Source organism: Coptis chinensis, chromosome 7, assembly GCF_015680905.1.
Source record: "Coptis chinensis isolate HL-2020 chromosome 7, ASM1568090v1, whole genome shotgun sequence".
NCBI lineage: Eukaryota > Viridiplantae > Streptophyta > Magnoliopsida > Ranunculales > Ranunculaceae > Coptis > Coptis chinensis.
In genome coordinates, this window is record NC_141462.1 from 58,804,227 (window position 1) to 58,823,918 (window position 19,692).

Below are 19,692 nucleotides of genomic sequence, written 5' to 3' on the forward strand. Positions count from 1 at the left end.
AAACAGTTCTTATCAAAGATTTCTACTCTCGATACTATTGAAATAGAGTTGGAATAGAATATTCGTTCCACTCTTAGTTCTTTAGCATTCAATGTTTTCTAATATTGCGAATCTATCCAAAGTCTAATGAGAGTAATGGTGGGATTATACTACGATACAAATTCAAATAACAAGATACGCTAATTCAACTACGGAAATGCTAAATTGATACTATATGATAAGGAATTAGGGGGGGATTGATTCCACCTTAACTCGACTTAATCAACTAACAAAGATTCGTCGTGATCCAAATTTCCATGCTTTCGCATATCAAAATGGTATTTCTAATCCCTAATTATACATGGCAATCTCTACCAATTAATAACTAGCATGTGAAGCAACCAAACCCATTCTCATGGTAAACTAATTACTTTCTAGAATTGAATAGATTATCACGACGATTTCTAAGTTAACAACAATCAAGCTTCATCAAGGCTTCTTTAACCCCCTCTAATGGAGGTTTAGACTAGAATCATTATGCTCTCATTTCCAATCGAAATTGAATAAGACATAATCTAAATATTCTAAATTTATTAAATTCAACTAAACAATAATTGAAATCTAAATTAACAACTAAGAAATCATTAACAAACAAGAATTGAAATTAGATCTAAGCAATTTTAAATAACAAAATCAAAATTATCAAGAACTAACTATTTTATTTATCTAATGAATGATAAACATTGATTCACAATGATTCCAATAACTAATCGAAAACAAGGAATGAAACTAATTAATGGAATGAAAACTAATTAATTAACTAATTCAAAAACTCAAAACTAGATCTAGATTATTCTCTAATGGCTACCTTCTATCCTAAACTAATTGATACCTAAGAGCTAAGTCTTGTGTGTGGAAATGGAGGAGACCAGATCCACATTTTCGAGCATGGGCTGAGGATCCATGTTTTGGGCTGGAAAATCAAGCCCAAAGCCCAATTTCTTCAGTCCAGAGGGCCCTTTTTAGTTGGCTTTGACTTCAACAGACTTTTCGTCCACTTGTGCTCCTCTGATTGGGTCAAGGTTTGGACCATTGGAAAGCTCTTTCCGAGCTGGTCGTTTTGACATAAGGTACGCCCAATTGTGAGGCCTGCATCTAAAGATACGGTCTTCGGAAGTTCTGCTAACTTTTGTGTGTTGTTTCTGCCCACGTTGACTTTGACTTTTCACCTTTTGATCGGGCTTTACAAAGGCTTTTTCTCCTTGAATCTTGGCCTTTAATCATAGAACTTCTTAGCAACCAGTCCTTGCTCCTTTATCTCGCCAAAGTGGCACATTTCTGCACATAATTGACTTCAATGCCTGGAATACATAAAAGCACATAATCAACATTAACTCTTATTTATTACTCGCATTAAAAGTATTATTGTTAAGGGGTTAAAACTACAGTTTTTGGCTCTTATCAAACCACCCCCAAACAGCATTTTGCTTCTCCTCAAGCAAATATGAGAAATTAGCATAAGTGACCAAAAATGGAGTTCTAACTAATCTCGTTTCGCTGAGTGCGATTGCATTAACCATATGCAACAAGGCCTTAAACCACTAGGAATTCCCTAGTGGACGAGTTATAGCCTCATGAGAGTTTTCCAGTGAAGGTACTCACAAACTTCATCTATACTACAACGACTAAAAAAAAACTATTGTTTCCTTATTTATGCTCCCAATTATCTATATATCTCACTAGCAATGAATAAAGAATAATCAAGTCGAAACCTAAGCTAATATATGCATAATAATCAATCATCTACAAATAAACATATATACAATGAGTAATACTATGAAATGCACTAGCAGGTCCGTTTCTGAAAACTTGGAATAACGTCCTTAAGTAAGTCCTCACATAAATGTCAAGACAAAAACCACTCTGATTTTTCTGCTCAAGTTTCGCTACTCCAGTGTGTAGTGGGCACACTTTACCTTACAATCTCAATGACACACAAGGAAGCCAGAGTCGATCAAACACATCTGCCACTTACTATAACACTAACATATTCCTAATTGAGCTAGAGGTATTTATTAGGTGTTGCGGGGATTAGGAGATGGTTTGAGAAGGAAGGAAATGGATATTCAAAACGAACAAGTCTGAGATAATAGAGTCTTCATATTAAGTAACTAGAGAAAACCTTGTTCTTTACTTTTGCTTCTACACTTTGTTTCCATCCTTAGCTATATATATATATATATATTTTTTTTTTGGCTTTTGACTCCTTTGATTCTATTTTTGGAGTTCTAACTCTTTATTTTATTTTATTTTTTATTTTTTATTTGGATGGAAACTTTCTTTTCTTATTTGAAGCGACTAACAAATTCTTAATTTCAAAGGTCTTTCTCTTTTCTATTCTTCATCTCTATTCTCAGACTCATTCAAAGAATGGGTAGGTTGATTTTTTTTTTATTATTTTGTTTGTTTTGTAATAGGGTAAAAGATTTGCGGTTTATGAAAGGCTAAAGAAAGGCTCAGAGGGGCGACTAGTGGAAAATAATTCATAGGTTTGAATTTCTGGCTATATCGATCCAAAGAGGGCCTAAATTCTCGCTTAGGATATGGTATAGTTATCAAGCAAGTGAACGTGTGATTTCTCTATCTTGATTTTACTTCTCCCTTGCGTTGCATTTCTCAAATGTTTCACTCATATAAGGCTTTAGGCTATATTCTCACAGGATTTGTAAAATAAGTACTCTAGCCTAGATTTCAGAAATTTACTGCCAACAATCATAGATACTCATGTAACATATTTATAGATAGATGCAAGGATTATTACCTACATATTAACCTAAGTTCCTAAAAACTATTCTAATGCAAAAGCTATGTGAGATTTCTAGATTATCAAGGGCCTAGAGAAGGAAATCAATACCAATATTCCTAAGTATACAGCATAAACTTTTTATTAATATTTTTAAAAAAAATTTTTTTTTACTATAAAACAAGTGCATACTGTACATATCTATATCCTAACATATGCCTTAATTACACGTGTTTCTATGCCCCCAAACAAGAAGCATGCTTTGTCCTCAAAGTATTTAAATAAATAGGGTAGAGAAATACCATAGAAACGCATGAAATTCTGGAACATCTGCCAAACAAGGTTAAAACATACTAATATAGAAAATAAAAACTGACATAAGAGTTCCACCCGTTATGGGGTTAATGAGAAATAAATTGCTTAGGACATAAGCAGACACTAACTGAAAAAAACTAACCTTAACTCCCGTTTAATCATTTTCCTCCTCATCCTCAATAAAGAAATGAGGTTCCTTCGCATCTTGCCACGCCATGGTAATTTGCTAGGCTTCACGCCACTTATCGTCTACTATAGCTAACCTGTCAAGCGCCACTTGGTCAGATGGGGTGTAAGGCACAACCTGATGAGGTTGTATCCTCCACCCTTGCCAAGTCATTGCACGGAACGATCGAATAATACAATTGGTGGGTCTCATAATGTCGACCCCAACCCAATCCGTGAAACGGGCACAAAAAATAGGGAAGAAACATAGCATTATACGACAAATTAAAACAAGCATAAGAAGGTACTTATACCTCTTGCTATGGGCTCGGGCTAAACTAGACATTAGGGTATGGGGAATATCATAGAGTGTACATCCCCCAGCTAAAGCAAGAAAAATATCACAAGTTTTGTCATTCACAGAAGAATAACGTCATTCATCTCTAATGTTTAGCATGATCCAAAACATAACAGTGCCCACGTTCATAGACAGGCTACCAAGGGCGACGTTATAATCCCCTTGGTCTTCTATCCTAAAGATTCCTACCCCGTAATGTTCATGCAAATCCTCATAGTTATACATGTACATATTATCTACCAAATATGCCCATGAGTCTTGTATTTCGGCGGGCATAGCAAGTCCAAGCACAAAGGCTAGCAAGAACCTGGAAATTTCCATCGGTTCATCCCCGATGGTGATGGAAAACACTTGTTCTCCATCCGGTCTATCAAAGAACTTACAATTATCATAAATATATGATGTAAGTGCGGGAGAATATATAAAGTTCATCAGGACTTACCAATAGTGGCTCCCAGCCTGCTAGAATGATCACTTCGCGAAACCACGCACTATAGGTGTCACTTTGGAACAAGTCTTCAAAAGACTGTTCCGGTATGATACGAGGGAATGTCATCCTCAATAAACTCGCTGGAATAGCTGCAAAAGACCCTAGAACAACCCACAAAAAATCAGATTTTTTCGTGCCCACGGGGTCAGGGCGCGGGGTGCGCTTAACCTATGCCTAGGTAGGGATGGTCGCGCTTCGTAAATTTCGAAGTTCCAGCACTTAGCAGGGCGCTCACTTTTTGACTGGGATGGGTGCGGGTCGCGCTCAGGATGAAAACTGGAATTCCAGTGTTTTGGGCGCAGGTCGCGCTCAGCTCTGGGCTTGGTAAGGCACGAGTCGCACTCTGATAAAATTCTGGCTGATAGTGCCTAGGGTAGAGGTGGCGCTCCACTGGGGCGCAAGCGCGCTCCGAGCTACTAAAATGCGGAAGTGAGAAGGAAAAAGAAGGAAAAGTTGGGAGTGAAAGGTGAGAGATGAATGTAAGGTGTAGTGTGGGTTGTGAGTGTAGAATGAAGGAAGTTTATATAGGTTTTAAGGTTCCAAAACAAATCGGGAAGTTACCAAAAAGCTTTAAGGCAATTGCCGAAAACAAAAAAAAAAATCCAAAACCAAAAACGGAAACAACCCATATTCTTGATTCTAAAACAACCCTAATATCTTTTAGATTTAATTTAGAATAGTAACTTCTAAACTCTTTAAGATTTCATCCTATCACAACATCTAATTATAGGTATGCCCATATCGGCAATATTCTCAACCACACTCCAAAACAACTTCTAAAAGTGAGGATCATATAACAAATCATGTTATAGTAAATAATACCACCCCCAAACAATTCGGAAATGTGGGATTAATAATAAAAATAATGCACCATTTGAAAAGAAACATATTATATTAAAAATGAAATTAAAACAACATTTTAACTACCGAATTTAAATTTAACTATTGAATTTAAAAAACTTAATATCCGAACTAATAAAAACAATAAAAACAACTAAATAACATCAAAACAATATATTTTTAGAAAACCTAGCCACGTGATGAAGATGGACCCTGAGATGGAGATTGGTCCTGGGATGAAGATGGGGCCTGAGATGAAGAAGGGCCCGAGCCATCCGTCCTTTGACGACGACGCTCATGCCTCTCAGACTCATCTGAAACAAAAACCTCCAGGGGTGGCATGCGTCGTAGAATCTCTACTTGGAACAGGCATTGTGCTTCCATTGCTGCCTTCATCTTTGACTTCAACTCTTTATAATGCGCATCGTGATGCTGAAGGAGTGTTCCCATGTTATACAAGAGATCATCCTGACCTTTTCGAGATTTTCAAAACTCGTCTGAAGGTTCTTTTGTTTATTTCGAATTATAATCTGCCTATCCCGTACATCTTCACAAATAGCATAAATGCAACGCATGCCAATATGCAACACTGTCATGCGTTCTGAATCAGATGTACACTTCTCTAAGGCATCTTCATCCAAACATGTCATGTCCTCCATTTCCTCATCCGAATCAACCACCCTATCCTCCGGTAACATCCAAGTCTTTTGGATGCACTCGGTATAAATAGTTTCATTTGAATGCAATTTCAATATAGTCCGCTCAGTTCTTGGTTTCCCCCAAGACAACATTATCTTCGTAATTAAAGCAGGAAATGGTGCAATACTCTTCCCAACTCCTTTAATCATATTTATCAAAAACTCAAGGATATATAATTCATACCTCTTCTCTTGCAATATCCAGATAACGTGTAGACATGTCAAACCGATGTCGCTCACTTTCTCCTTTCCAATGATGTTCTTACCAATCCACTAAGCTACAGCCAATTGGTTGGTTCGCAGAGATGACTCTCGAGCACAATGAGAATTCATATTGTATTTACCCTCCATGAGAGTGTCTTTCATCAAAGGAGGAACTCCAGTATACTGGGATTCCTGCACGGTGGCTTCGAGGTGGCGTGCGGCATAATGCCTACAATCTCAGCCAACTTCTCTCTTGATAATTCTCTCCGCGTCCCGGCCACCTTCATGAAAAATTTCTGTCCATCCAACTATCTCTTCTTATAAAATTGTTTTACTAAATCGGAGTGGTAGAAATCATCTGTCGAGTACCACAACCTATTCCAATTCCTTCTAATCATCTCGTCACCGTAAAACAGTGCGAAGCGGTCAGTCGTAAATGCTTGTTCCGGCAAAATCCTTCGTCTTTAAGCCATTGAGATTTTGGAACGATTTGGGAGTTTAAATGGAATGTGGGGATGGAGTTTGGGACTCCCTAACTAAGAAAGCAATGGTGGTGGCACGGCGGTAGCGCGGCAGTTCGAGTTTTTAGGATTTTTGGTGGTTTTCGGTGGTTTAAATTGTTTGGAATTGGTGTGGGAGAGGTTTGGAGAAGATTTGATATTGATTTGAACTTTGGACGTGGGTGTATTTAGGTTTTTCTTTTTTTATTTTTATTTTGTTAGGGTTTCAAGCTTGTTAATGGCAGTGGTGGAGAAAGGAAATCGCGAACTGTTGGTTTGAAGGAAAGGGATGCACGTGCGCACGAGATTGGGCCCAAGCCCAATTTGATTTTTCGATTTTTGTCGAGTTGTCGCGCAACTTCAAACTAAAATTGCCGCATCGTTACCGGTCTGATTTTTGCGAATGAGCTATGGAAATGATTAGGAGAGAATTTCCAATCCAATGATCTATAAAACACTCTATTCCGACCGTGGATGACATATAAGAAGATGGAAAATGCCTCAAAGTGTGTGCATGACGTAAGTTATGCGAACGAATGAACTCTAAATTAATAGATCATGTCAACCCGAGTCGGAATACGATTAAACGGTCTAAGAAACACAAATGGCAAGTTGAACAATCCAGTACGGAAAACAAACACCCCATCCCCAAACAAATTTTGGCAACGAAGTTTAGAAAATTTGTTTTGAAAGTGGGTATTTTAAAGTCAGATTCCCGAGACTTCCTAAATTACTATTTTTATGATTTTAACAATTTTTATTTTTTATGAATAAGATTTAATATAAGAAAAACAAGAAAGCAATAAATGCATAATTCACACCATAGAGGAACATGACTCAAAAACCGAGACAACATGCACAAGTGGAAAATGTGAATTATGTTAATCGTGGGCTTAGGATCCGGTACTTACAACCACACACTCCATAGGGAGGGCCCGATTACCTGAATGGTGCACTTACCAATATATGGAATTGTAAAGAAGTACACCAAACAACAAAAAATGAGATACCGAGACTTTAACAAATCGATATATATATATATATATATATATATATATATATATATATATATATATATATATATATATATATATATATATATATATATATATATATATATATATATATATATATATATATATATATATATATATATACCCATAGTTTTCCATATATCAACAACCTAAAGAGTTGTGGGTCTTCCCATAAATAAATAACATGGAATGCACCCCCAAACAGAATTAAACACCAAGATTTCTAACAACGCAACTTAGTGAAATGGAAACGAAGTCTGATAGATCTAGAACATAACCGCACATGCACCTTCTTTTTCATCTTTGAACGAGAGAGTGTCCAAGTGAATGATCGTGAGAAAATGGATGTTTGTGGAAGATATGGTGGATATGGATGAATTTTAGACGTAAGGAATGGAAGAAATGAGAATGTGGGATTGGCACAAAACACATTCATGGTGTAGGTGGGAACTGTCTCAATTCTGAAAATGAAGGTGTCAAGTGCCTTTCCCTTGGGAATTATTTTTGTAATAAGAGGATTTAGAAAATCATTAAGTACAGAATAAACAAAAGGGTCAAGTACCAACTCCAAGTTCCTTTGAAAGGGTGGAAGGTGGGGAATATTGGTGATGGAAGATGAATGAGTGTCAGCGAGAGCTCTCAGGTCTAGATCATTAGAAGCCTTGAGATATGCCAAACATTCCTCAATAGGTGGGGCAAAAGCAAAAAAATCACTGGGATAGAGGGTGAAAAATTCATCTTCTGTCATAGCGTCAAGGGATAAATGGATGTTGGCAGGGTGGGACTCGCGAGGTGGCAGGGAAGAGTTGCAAAAGAGTTGAAGGAAATCTTCCTCAATTTCCTCTACGTCCAAGGAGTCCTTGTCAAAATTGGAACTTCCAAAGGAAAGAAATTTGTGCATCTGGTCATCCGGAAACGTGGTTTTGAAATAATCATGAACTAAGCTCTCGATCATGCTAACCTCTCCATCAATATTCGTATCAGGAAAATGTTTGATCGTTTTAAAAATATTGACCTCAACGGAAAGATGGCCAAAGGACAAGAACATCGAACCATCGCGGCAGTTTATAAGCACGTTGGCAGTTGCCAAGAAAGGGCGCCCTAAAATGATCGGAACAGAGTCGTTAGCAACTTTTGTATCGAGGATAACAAAATCCGCAAGATAGTAGAAATCCTGAACCTTAACCAGCATGTTTTCCACTACACCCTTAGGATACTTGATAGACCTATCAGCTAATTGCAACCTCATTGTTGTAGGTTGCATTTCCTGTAGACTTATTTGTTTATATAAATAATAAGGGAGTAAGTTAACACTTGCCCCCAGGTCTAATAAAGCAGAGGTCGTGTGAGTATCCCCTAAGGTGCATTGTACAGTAGGACGACCAGGGTCCTTGTACTTAACTATTCCATTGTGGTCCATTAAAGTTGGAAAATGTTCAGTTAAAAAGGCGTCTTTAGGAATCTTTGTCTTACGCCTAGTAGTGCACAACTCTTTAAGAAACTCTTTAAGAAACTTAGCAGTTAACCAAGATGCCGCCTTATCGGCTAAAGTGAAGGGAAATACCCTCAGTTTAATTTGTTCAGCACCAACTGTAGGATGGTGGAATGTAGTAAGGACTTGGTCAATCCTACACATGTGCTGATAAGGCTTTTTATGGTCTAACCCATGAAAAACGGGTAACAAATTAAATATATTTGGGGGGATTCAGAAATCCCCCACTGGGTCCGATAGAACGATGCTAGATTTTAGGCTATCGTTCAAGGCATTGTAAAAGTCAGAGAGAGGAGACTCTCTTTCTTCAGCCATTACTTCAGGTGGTGTGTGTGGTATATTAGCTAGAGGTGTAGTGAGTGGTATACTAGAAAAGCGTGTTTGTTGACGTTGCTGGTTGATTACGTTAGGCGTTTTTCTTCGGCCTGACCTTAATCTCATGCAAGGCTAAGACCAATCTTAACAAAACACAACAACACTCCAAACAATCCTGATATGATGGTATGAACCTCTAGCAGGAGATGCGAGGTGTTTGAACATAGAAGTACCTGAATGCCTCATTGCTTCGCTTATGAATAGTGTCTTGTATACGCGTGTTCAGTGTATATAACAAGTTAGAACACTGAAAACCTTAAAGAAATGGAAGTTTGAATCAAACCTGTGGAAATCGGGATTTCAGCCAGAAGTGCGTGTCCTTCGAGAATAGGCCCTAGGCGCAGTCGCTTCCAGTCAAGTTGGAGTTCCAGGCATTTGGGCGCAGGTCGCGCTCGAACTTAGCCTTGGTAGGGGCAGGGTCGCGCTCAGCTAAAAACTCAAGGTTCAGGCGTTTTGGCGCGGGTGGTGCTCCAATTTGGGCTGACTAGGGCGCGGGTCGCGCTCCGTGTAATTCTGCGAGGAAAAATTTCACTGCTGAAACGGACAACCACAGTTAGAATCAAACAAGGGTGGGTGGGTTTTGGGACTTTGGAAGACTTACAATTCTAAAGAAAACAATACTAAATGGAACTAAGATGGCAGCAACGCCATTTGATAAACGTAAAAATTGAATAATTATACCTACGAATAAATGATAAAATTCAAACGCAAGTAAAACTAAAATTTATACGAAAACAGTTCTTATCAAAGATTTCTACTCTCGATACTATTGAAATAGAGTTAGAATAGAAGATTCATTCCACTCCTAGTTCTTTAGCACTCAATGTTTTATAATATTGCGAATCTATCCAAAGTCTAATGAGAGTAATGGTGAGATTATACTACGATGTAAATTCAAATAACAAGATACGCTAATTCAACTACGGAAATGCTAAATTGATATTATATGATAAGGAATTAAGGGGGGATTGATTCCACCTTAACTCGACTTAATCAACTAACAAAGATTCGTCGCGATCCAAATTTCCATACTTTCGCATATCAAAATGGTATTTCTAATCCCTAATTATACATGGCAATCTCTACCAATTAATAACTAGAATGTGAAGCAACCAAACCCATTCTCATGGTGAACTAATCACTTTCCAGAATTGAATAGATTATCACGATGATTTCTAAGTTAACAACGATCAAGCTTCATCAAAGCTTCTTCAACCCCCCTCTAATGGAGGTTTAGCCTAGAATCATTATGCTCTCATTTCTAATCAAAATTGAATAAGACATAATCTAAAGATTCTAACTTTATTAAATTCAACTAAACAATAATTGAAATCTAAATTAACAACTAAGAAATCATTAACAAACAAGAATTGAAATTAGATCTAAGCAATTTTAAATAACAAAATCGAAATTATCAAGAACTAACTATTTTATTTATCTAATGAATGATAAACAATGATTCACAATGATTCCAATAACTAATCTAAAACAAGGAATGAAACTAATTAATGGAATGAAAACTAATTAATTAACTAATTCAAAAACTCAAAACTAGATCTAGATTATTCTCTAATGGCTACCTTCTATCCTAAACTAATTGATACTTAAGAGCTAAATCTTGTGTGTGGAAATGGAGGAGACCAGATCCACATTTTCGTGCATGGGCTGAGGATCTATTTTTTGGGCCGGAAAATCGAGCTCAAAGCTCAATTTTTTCAGTCCACAGGGCCTTTTTCAGCTGTCTTTGACTTCAACAGAATTTTTGTCTACTTTTTCTCCTTTGATTGGGCCAAGGTTTAGACCATTGGAAAGCTCTTTCCGAGCCGGTCGTTTTGACATAAGGTACGTCCAATTCCAAGGCCTGAGTCCAAAGATACGGTCTTTGGAAGTTCTGCTGACTTTTGTGTGTTGTTTCTGCCCGCGTTAACTTTGACTTTTCAGCTTTTGACCGGGCTTTACAAAGGTTTTTTCTCCTTGAATCTTGGCCTTTAATCACATAACTTTAGCAACCAACCCTTGCTCCTTTATCTCAAAGTGGCACATTTTTGCACATAATTGACTTCAATGCCTGAAATACATAAAAGTACGTAATCAGCATTAACTCTTATTTATTACTTGCATAATTGGTCTAAAAGTATTATTATTAAGGGGTTAAAACTACAGTTTTGGGCTCTTATCAAAAGACTAATGGTCCCTTTCACCAAAAGTAATTCCCTTATATAGAAAAACTTTGAGAATACTTAAGTGTGTAGTAGGATCTAGTTAGGATTCCAAGTCTTATCTTAAAGATGACAAGTCCTTGTCATACAAGTACTTGTACTTGATATACTAAAACACTTTTAATATATATCTTTTTAATATGAAAAGTTCCCATTAATAAATCCATATTTACAATAAGGCCTCTAGAACTTTCAAAAAAGTCTTTTCCTACCATTAATTATATCTAAGTCCCTCCACCTCACTTGTATTATATTCACAATTAGACCATTGGGAATATGTTCTTCACTGTCACACCCATGTCTAATTTACCCAATGTGGCATTCAACATCAATTGAGCATTAAGAAACTATTTCTTATACCGGCTGGGTTTGAGCTCAATTAGTTATGTCACAATTTCCTAATACATAACTCCATAGAGTGGTAGATCCTTTATTAGAATTCGTGATTCAAGACGTTCTACATTCATTACCCAAAATGTCAAGTCTAGTATATGAATAGACATTATTACTTTTTAACGTCTCAAAGTAATAAATTTGAGACATAATGAATTTTCACAATTCCTCAAGTTTAGGGATTAATTGGTAGAGTGAGATTTGTACACTAACCTTACAGCGAATTTATAATGTGTTCTCACTTTGATTCCCTCAGTATCAGTCATGTGACTACACCAATATACAAACTTAGAGTCATACTCAAATGATTGAGATATTATCATCATATGATATAACAGTTATGTATATTACAGTCTTATAAGTGAAGCATTCGACTTCACTCCTAACTGTGAGTAATCTAGATAAATAGATACAATCAAATCTTCCGCACATGACTCTTCATATGCTTAATTGTTCTAATTCTATTATCTATAAAACTTATAGTTTCATCATATGATATTAGTTCACCGATATACATAATAATAAAATTTGTGTATATAATTAAACATCATCATGTATAAACTATAAGTGGGTGTTTGGTTCTCATTTTTTCAAAAAAGTATTTTTTCTTAAAAAACACTTTTATGAAAAAGTATTTATTCTAAAAACAGTTTTTCAATAAACATGTTTGGTTGTGACTTTTCTTAAAAGCTATTTTATCAAATCAGATTTCACACTATGTTTCTCGATATATTTTTGGCATATATGGCATAAATCACTAAAGTCTAAAACATCAGGGGAGTTCATTTGCCTTTAGCTCCAAAAGTGTTTCCATCAAAGAAAAATAGTTTTTAACTAAAAAAACAAGTTTTACCTAATTATCATAAAACAAGTTTTGGGACCAAAAGTGTTTTTGGATGAAAAACTATTTTTTTTTTTAAATAGAAACCAAACACATTTATTTTTTCAAAAAATGTTTTTTCACTAATAAACACTTTTTAGCAATAAATAAATAGGATCCAAACACCCCCTAAATGTTCATTGGCTTTGTAAAGGCCAAATATCCCAACAAATATTACTCCCTAATTGTAACAATCTAAATTCAGCGTTCCCCATTGAAGTGGTCCATCACTTTAGTACTTCAGTAATTCAGTTCACAGCGACAACTCCACTCAAGGCTTTGACTTCAATTATTGTGTTGAATGATGCAATGTTGCCCGTGGTTGGTTCATCAATTCCGGGCTTGACCAGAAGGTTTCCAATTAGATTGGGGCTTTATTATAGGCCTCTCCACCTTATAAATAGGCCTAGTGGCTCAGTCCAGATCTGTACACAATAGAGTAGAATCTCAGAAATTAACTCATCACTCTTGCACTTCAGTAGTTCAGTTCACAACCACGTATACAACTTGAGGCTTCAGTATCTCAACCCAAAAAAAATGCGAAACGACTCTCAGTTCTATTCTCCTCTAGCCATGTCGCCCGTGGTTAAGAAATTAACCGTAATTGAAGCCACCCCAACTAGCTTTGAACAATTCGGTCAAGTAATCGAGGCTGCACCAGATGGTGATGAGTTCGGTCCACAAGATGCTCAATTAGACCTCACCCAAGGATCACCCAGGCACATACCCTTTCCTTTGTTTTTTTTCATCAAAATTAAATAATTTTTTTTTCTCTTACAATTTTGGGTCCCACAGGTTTTACATAATGCATTTACAAGACCGACCATTTGAGTTCAGTAAAATAACCCACCATGCAAATGTGACTCAGTGTCTTGGCTCAATTGGTGGACATGCTTGGTATCTTGGTGTTGCTAAACCGTCAATTGTGGTCATTTCTAGTGATGAAATTAGTAACAGCAAGAAAGTTGTCAAGTCTAGTTGTGCTGGTGGGCATTATTATGTGCCACCAGTTGTTGAGGATGTTCGTGTTTTTCGAATATCTGGTAACAAGTTTGTGAAACTACATCGTGGAACGTGGCATGCTGGACCTTTGTTTAAAGGAGATACTATGGATTTCTACAATTTAGAGCTCAGCAATACCAATGTAAGTATCATTTATATGCCTAGTACGTGCCTTTTTGTTTTTTGCATTTGATATTGTTGCTCTTACATATTGGATGAGACCATGATTCTTTGTGATTGGATTTTAGCAATGAATGTTGGAAAATATGATTAGGTGAATGAAAATTAAACATTTCTTGCTAGTCAAGTTTCTGCATTTTTATGTGTTTTAGTAAACGCATATTTTTATTTAAGTCAAATTGTTTTTGTTTAGGCTTTTATTAGGTTCATCTAGATTAAAAAAATGAAATGATTCAAATCTTGAAGAATAAATTTGAATGCAGTTACTAGTAATATTTCCTTCACATGTTATTGTCTACAGTTAGAAAGGAAGTTAGAAATTTTATTATTCTTGATCATTATTTGAACGCTTTTTTGGTTTTGTTTGTCAATATTCTAAATTTTTAGATTAGTATTGTGTAGAGTTTAGTTTCGTGTATGCTTGTAGTGGTCTAGTGGATATCAATGGATGATTGTAAAGTTGGAATTTCTCGTCTTGCCAACAGTGTGAAGTCAAGTTTTAAAAATGGTGTCATGGTATTTAACTCTCAAACTTGGCGAGTTGGTAATGCTTCGTGTAAAGCTAAATAGTTAAGTATTTGGAAATATGGGTTGTGGAAAGAAGAGTACATCTCTGAAAATGAGATTTGGGAGCTAATTGAGCAATCGAGAATTCTAGTACATCTCTAAAAATGCTAAATGAAATGAGTTTGTACGGAACATAGCTTTTGACGTTTATGGTTATTGTAAGTTTGCAGCAACTATGGAAGATAGGGGAATAAGTTTTTTAATTGTTGGAAGAGTCCTACTGCTAAAAGAATGTTGCTAGGTGTGGAAGTCGACAATAGAATTAGTGTAATAAGCCCCATTGATTCGATTCCACCAATGGTTGTACTGGAACAGTTTCGCCTTCATATTTTTCGTACTTGGTGCACCAGAATCGGCACGTTCAGCACTGTGATGACTGATCAAAGGCTGTGCAAGTTTGGTGTAACCAGATGTTGCTGAATCACCCGTCTCGAATTAAGGCAGAAGAACATAAGGAGAGTTACAGTATACTATTATTTATTCAACCCGATAGTTTAAGTGGGTGCTCAATTCTTCAACTGTTCCAATTACTAAGAAGTGTTCTGCTGGTATATCGGAGATTGTGATGAGCGTGTTTTGTGTGACGTTAGTAATATAATTGTTGGTCATTTACTCTTTGGATGTCTATGCAAGTACTGTAGGAACGTCATCTACAATGCATAGCCCAACACTTATTCTTTGTATTAGAAGGAAAACAATCCTTCTCAGACCTCTTCAGTTAATGGGGATGCACGGATGGGTGCGGTAGACCATCTCAGACCTTATTCTTACTTCCTGTATAAACTAGTGGTGTCTAAAAAAACACGTAGAGGTTTGCCTCAAAGCCTCATACCCAGAATCCCACTGAGGTTATATCTCGCAGGTAGTGCAAGTGCCTTAAGCTATTTTAAGTGTATTTTCTTTTATTCATATTTCATGTATATTTTAAGTTCTAATTTTGCTTTAGTACATTTAATCATATGGCATGTTGTATCTCATACCCTTTTTTTAAATGCATTTTTCTGTTCGCTGACTTCGCTTGTTCAGGAATAGAGGCTTATCTCATTCACCTTTGAGGCTTGTCCCAAGCCTCGTTGAAGCTCTTATGTGTTTTTTTCGACATTGTATCAGTGAAAGTTCGAGCTTGAACTTTTTCCAAATGGGGGAGAATGATGCAATCTAGTGTTTACGTGTACCCAAACTTGGTCCAATTTGAAACCGAATTAGAGACCAAATCAATATGGGCGTCAAATTCTTTATAGTCGTAGCCCATGTTGAGTTAATTGAAATATTTTGTTTTTTTTATGTTTTATGCGTATCCTCTATTGCGAAATTTTGCTACTAAGTTGATGCATTCTAGGGTTGGAACCCTTATTTTGAATCCTAATTGGTTCAGAAGCATGTTATTAGGGATTTTCAGAAGCATGTTTGATTGCTATTTTGGTGTTTTTAGCATAGGTTATTTTTAGGTTTATTTTTTATTCTAATTAGTTGTTTTAGTTTCTAAATTGAATTAGAAAGCTAGTTTCTAAATTCATTGGTTCCTTTAGTTATATATGGAGTTGTAGGCCATTGGCCATAATTGGTTGTTGATTAATAAACTTTGTGTTTGTGTGAGAAAGGTTTTCTCTTCGTGTGTGTGTTTGTTATTGATTATTTGCAGGGTGATTACAAGCGATAACTTGTCATCTCCCTCTTCAATTTTCTGGGCTTCAAGTCCGGTTGTCGCGCACAACAACCGTAGTGGCTCACAAGCAACTAGTTCGTGATTCTTCGGCGTCACGTTCATATCTATATGCGCACAAGTGCATCAATTTGCTTTCCTGCTTAGTTTCTTGTTTTTCAAGTTTCTTAAGGCTGAAAGTTGACTAGTAGATGTTGTTAGAGAAAAGGGTTTTATCTTGTGTGGATGGCGTTTTAGTTAACGTCGTGAATTTGCAAGGAGGTTACACAGTTTTTAGTCTGCTGTCATGCTTAAAAAAATTTAGTGGTGATTCTTCAGTGTCACGTTCATTTTGTAGTTGTTTGCACATGAAGTGCATCAAACAAAATTTTGTTGCTTGAGAAGTTGAGATTGAGTATGAATTATTATGGAATGCCATGAATTGGCTGTTTTTCTTCATATACACTGGAGGGAATATATCTCCTTCATCACAATTTGGAAGCTTTCAAAGTCGAAAAAGCCATTGCTCAAGTGGTTAACACAGAATTTTCTACGATAGCTTTTTAATTGCGTGTACTCAATATGGGAGCCAGCACTTTCTTCTTTAAATGTTTGGAAATTGCATAACAGAACATGTTTCTTCATTGAGTTCATACTAGGACAATCTTACCTAATAATTTAAGTTTCTTTTCCTACAAACTTAATTTTATTTATTACTATCATTTATGTTTTCATTTCACTTTTGTCTAAGTCATAGTCATGCGAGTCCCCCTTTTTATCATATATTGTATTACCTTAGCATAGTAGATCAAATCTTCCTTAATTGTTTTTGCTTAATTGCCACCCATGAGCACTTCTACTCCGACCTACTATTCCAACCCATACTTATAGATAAAGTTGATCTGCCTTGCAACACATGCATCTCTCTATACAAATGAACAATGATCCGTTAGTAGATCGATTTAGCAGGTCGATTTAGTAGGTCCACCTAAAATTTGATCACAAATTGCAACCACTTCTTAACTTTTAGTGCACTCATCTATAGTAGTAACACTTTACCTGAATGAACTTTACCTGAATGAGAAGACTAAGGTTGGCTGGACTTTAGTGTTCGGTTGATAATGATTGACAAGGAGAGAGAGATAGAGAGGGAGGGGGGAGAGTGAGGGGATGGCGATGCTTGATGGAGTTGAAGATGGTATGGTGTGGTGGTGTCAGGAGAAGAGTTCATTGTTGAGCTACGGTTGGCATATAAAGAGTTGATTGTTGAGCTATGTGCTTATGTTTGAGCTAATGGTATCTGGAGGTAATAAGTTTCCTGGGACTTGAACTGCAGGTGTGAGATCACATCACATTTTGTGTTTAGTATATAAAATTTTGATGAAGTTTTTAGGGAGTTCAGTGCTGCAACATTGTACCTATCCATGGTTATGAACTTCATATGCAGATCTTGGCTTGGTTATGTTCTCTTGTCATGTTCTCATTCTTGTACTAACAATGTGTTTTGAGCTTCCTTGCACTAGAAGCGGTGAACTAGGAGATTTACTAGGTGTTGTCTTTGTCTTCTTTGTGCTTCCTCTTATGGTCTTGAAAATAGTAAGAGAGAAAAGGGCATTTGATTGTAAAAGATTTTTAGGATTTTTTTATAAATGCAGGTAGGGGTCGCCAGAAACCCCAAACTTTGTTCGGAAAAAAAAAGTTGTTTTTCTCTCTACATTAGATAAACCCAATATGTAGCTTCAATGCTATCTTCCCTGCTAAACTTGGCTGTTCTAAAAGTTTATTTCATTATGGCTTCTCCATTTAGCCCTACATGTTTCAAATGGAACAAAACCAAGATTTTGGTTGAATGCCCTTTGGGTGGCACACTGGCACTTACCTGATTTATTAACTTCAGTATGCAACACAGTGATTGCTTGTTCTGTTTGGCTCATCTGGTTTTAATGTAATTTTTCTTCGTACTTTAGGCCTTATCAGCCTACTTTTATTTGTATTCATGATTAGTCTTTTGAACTTAGAAAAAAAGAATGTTAAGAGAGGTGGTTGATGTTCGTTTACAAAACTTGTAGTTCCTGATTTTGGGTGAAGGTGTTTTCACTGGCACTTCTCTGATTTGTTAGCTTCAATATGCATCCGGAACTCGGAAGGCTTTCTGATTTACTGTAATTGTTTTGTCGTGTTCAGTCTACGACAAAAACAAGTTATCGTTTGACTTCTGCAAATAGACTCACACTGTATGTGAAATGCTTATTACTACAGAGGTAGTGCTAAAAACTAATGTAAAATGGTTACCTAGATGACGCCATCCACTGAGTAATCCCCAATCAGTCATGCTTCAATTGTTTATTTATTGCTCCTCTTTAAATTTGGGCATTATTTAGTTTTATATAAATTTGTGCATACACGTAGATGAACTCTTCACTAGCCAGAATTACAAGTTACAAGTGAGGCTTTAAGAAGAGTGTAATCCGTGAGAATGATTGATTATTTTTTTAGGGTTCATACTCCTATTTTCGAAATCAAATTGCACAGATGTTGAAGTTTCAACCACTACTTACATCACAAAGTTTCAGAATGCTTGCTAAAAGAATTCCGTGATCAAGGAATATGATCTGCTGACGATTTCATGCTTAAAGTGGTTTTTCTAATACGACGAACATATTTTCTACGTAGGTGGTGGATCATACAACACACAACTTCAAGAAAGAAGAGGGACTGGTTTTTTCTTTTGATGACTAAGTGGATAAGTTTTTGGTTACCTTAACTTGTATAAATATTGTTCAAAAACTAGTCGGATCTCACTACTCATATCCCCCCCTCCCCCCTCTTATGGTTAGTGACTTTGTTATGTAACAGTGTACTAGTGACAGTAAATGCTATCTCGTAGCGTTGTAAATCTAGCAGAACTCTAGCTGGCTAGCAGAGTTGGTCCAAGTGCACCACAATTTTAAGGTCTGAAGTTCTGAGTGTCCTTGGAACCCCATCATCTTATGTGATGCACACTTAGGGAATTGGACGTGGGGCTTAGGCCTCCTCGGTATGAGTTATCCACGTTAAGAAAAGCGAGACTGGAGTTTTCAGCATAAATACAAACATGATTATTGGTAAATTCATTCTTGTTGTGTAAATTGTTCCCACAATGAGTTTCATCTGTATGGAAGAATGGCGAAGCGTCTTGTTCATAATCATGGCATTCTCTCACCTGGTACTCGGTCCATTTATTCTCTTTCATTTATATGAAGGTTTATTTAGGTAGTTTAATTGGGCACTCATCAAATTGGATTGGGCAACTCCCAAAAAATAAAATCTACAAGTTTGTCATATTACAAGTTTTCCATCAAAGTCCAGGCCCAACAACCAATTCAATCGGGTTTCGTCATAACGAAACCTCCAGGTCTTTTCAGTGTACACTCAAACGGTCTCACAATGTCGTTTGAGTAAACACTCAAACAATATCACCATGTCGTTTTAGTGTACAACCACGCGGTATGAGCATGTCGTTTAAGAATTGGCTCCTGGAATCTCCATAGAACGGCCTGCTCGTGCCGTTTGAGTA

General features: G+C 36.5%; 1 protein-coding gene across 3 annotated transcripts; it reads left to right on the forward strand.

Moving 5' to 3' along the window:
- The first annotated feature begins 12,911 nt into the window (after nucleotides 1-12,911).
- Nucleotides 12,912-19,245, forward strand: LOC147488159 (uncharacterized). 3 transcript variants are annotated; one of them, XM_086571423.1, is made up of 3 exons: nucleotides 12,912-13,464; nucleotides 13,541-13,889; nucleotides 18,810-19,245. In XM_086571423.1, exons 1-3 carry the CDS (start codon nucleotides 13,283-13,285, stop codon nucleotides 18,873-18,875), a joined length of 597 nt encoding a protein of 198 aa, XP_086427549.1. In that variant the 5' UTR covers nucleotides 12,912-13,282; the 3' UTR covers nucleotides 18,876-19,245. The 3 variants fall into 3 exon arrangements, with proteins under 3 accessions (XP_086427549.1, XP_086427548.1, XP_086427550.1); XM_086571422.1 differs by having other exon boundaries at nucleotides 12,969-13,464; nucleotides 18,633-18,896; XM_086571424.1 differs by lacking the exon at nucleotides 18,810-19,245 and adding an exon at nucleotides 15,521-16,087 and having other exon boundaries at nucleotides 12,970-13,464.
- Nucleotides 19,246-19,692: the final 447 nt, after the last annotated feature.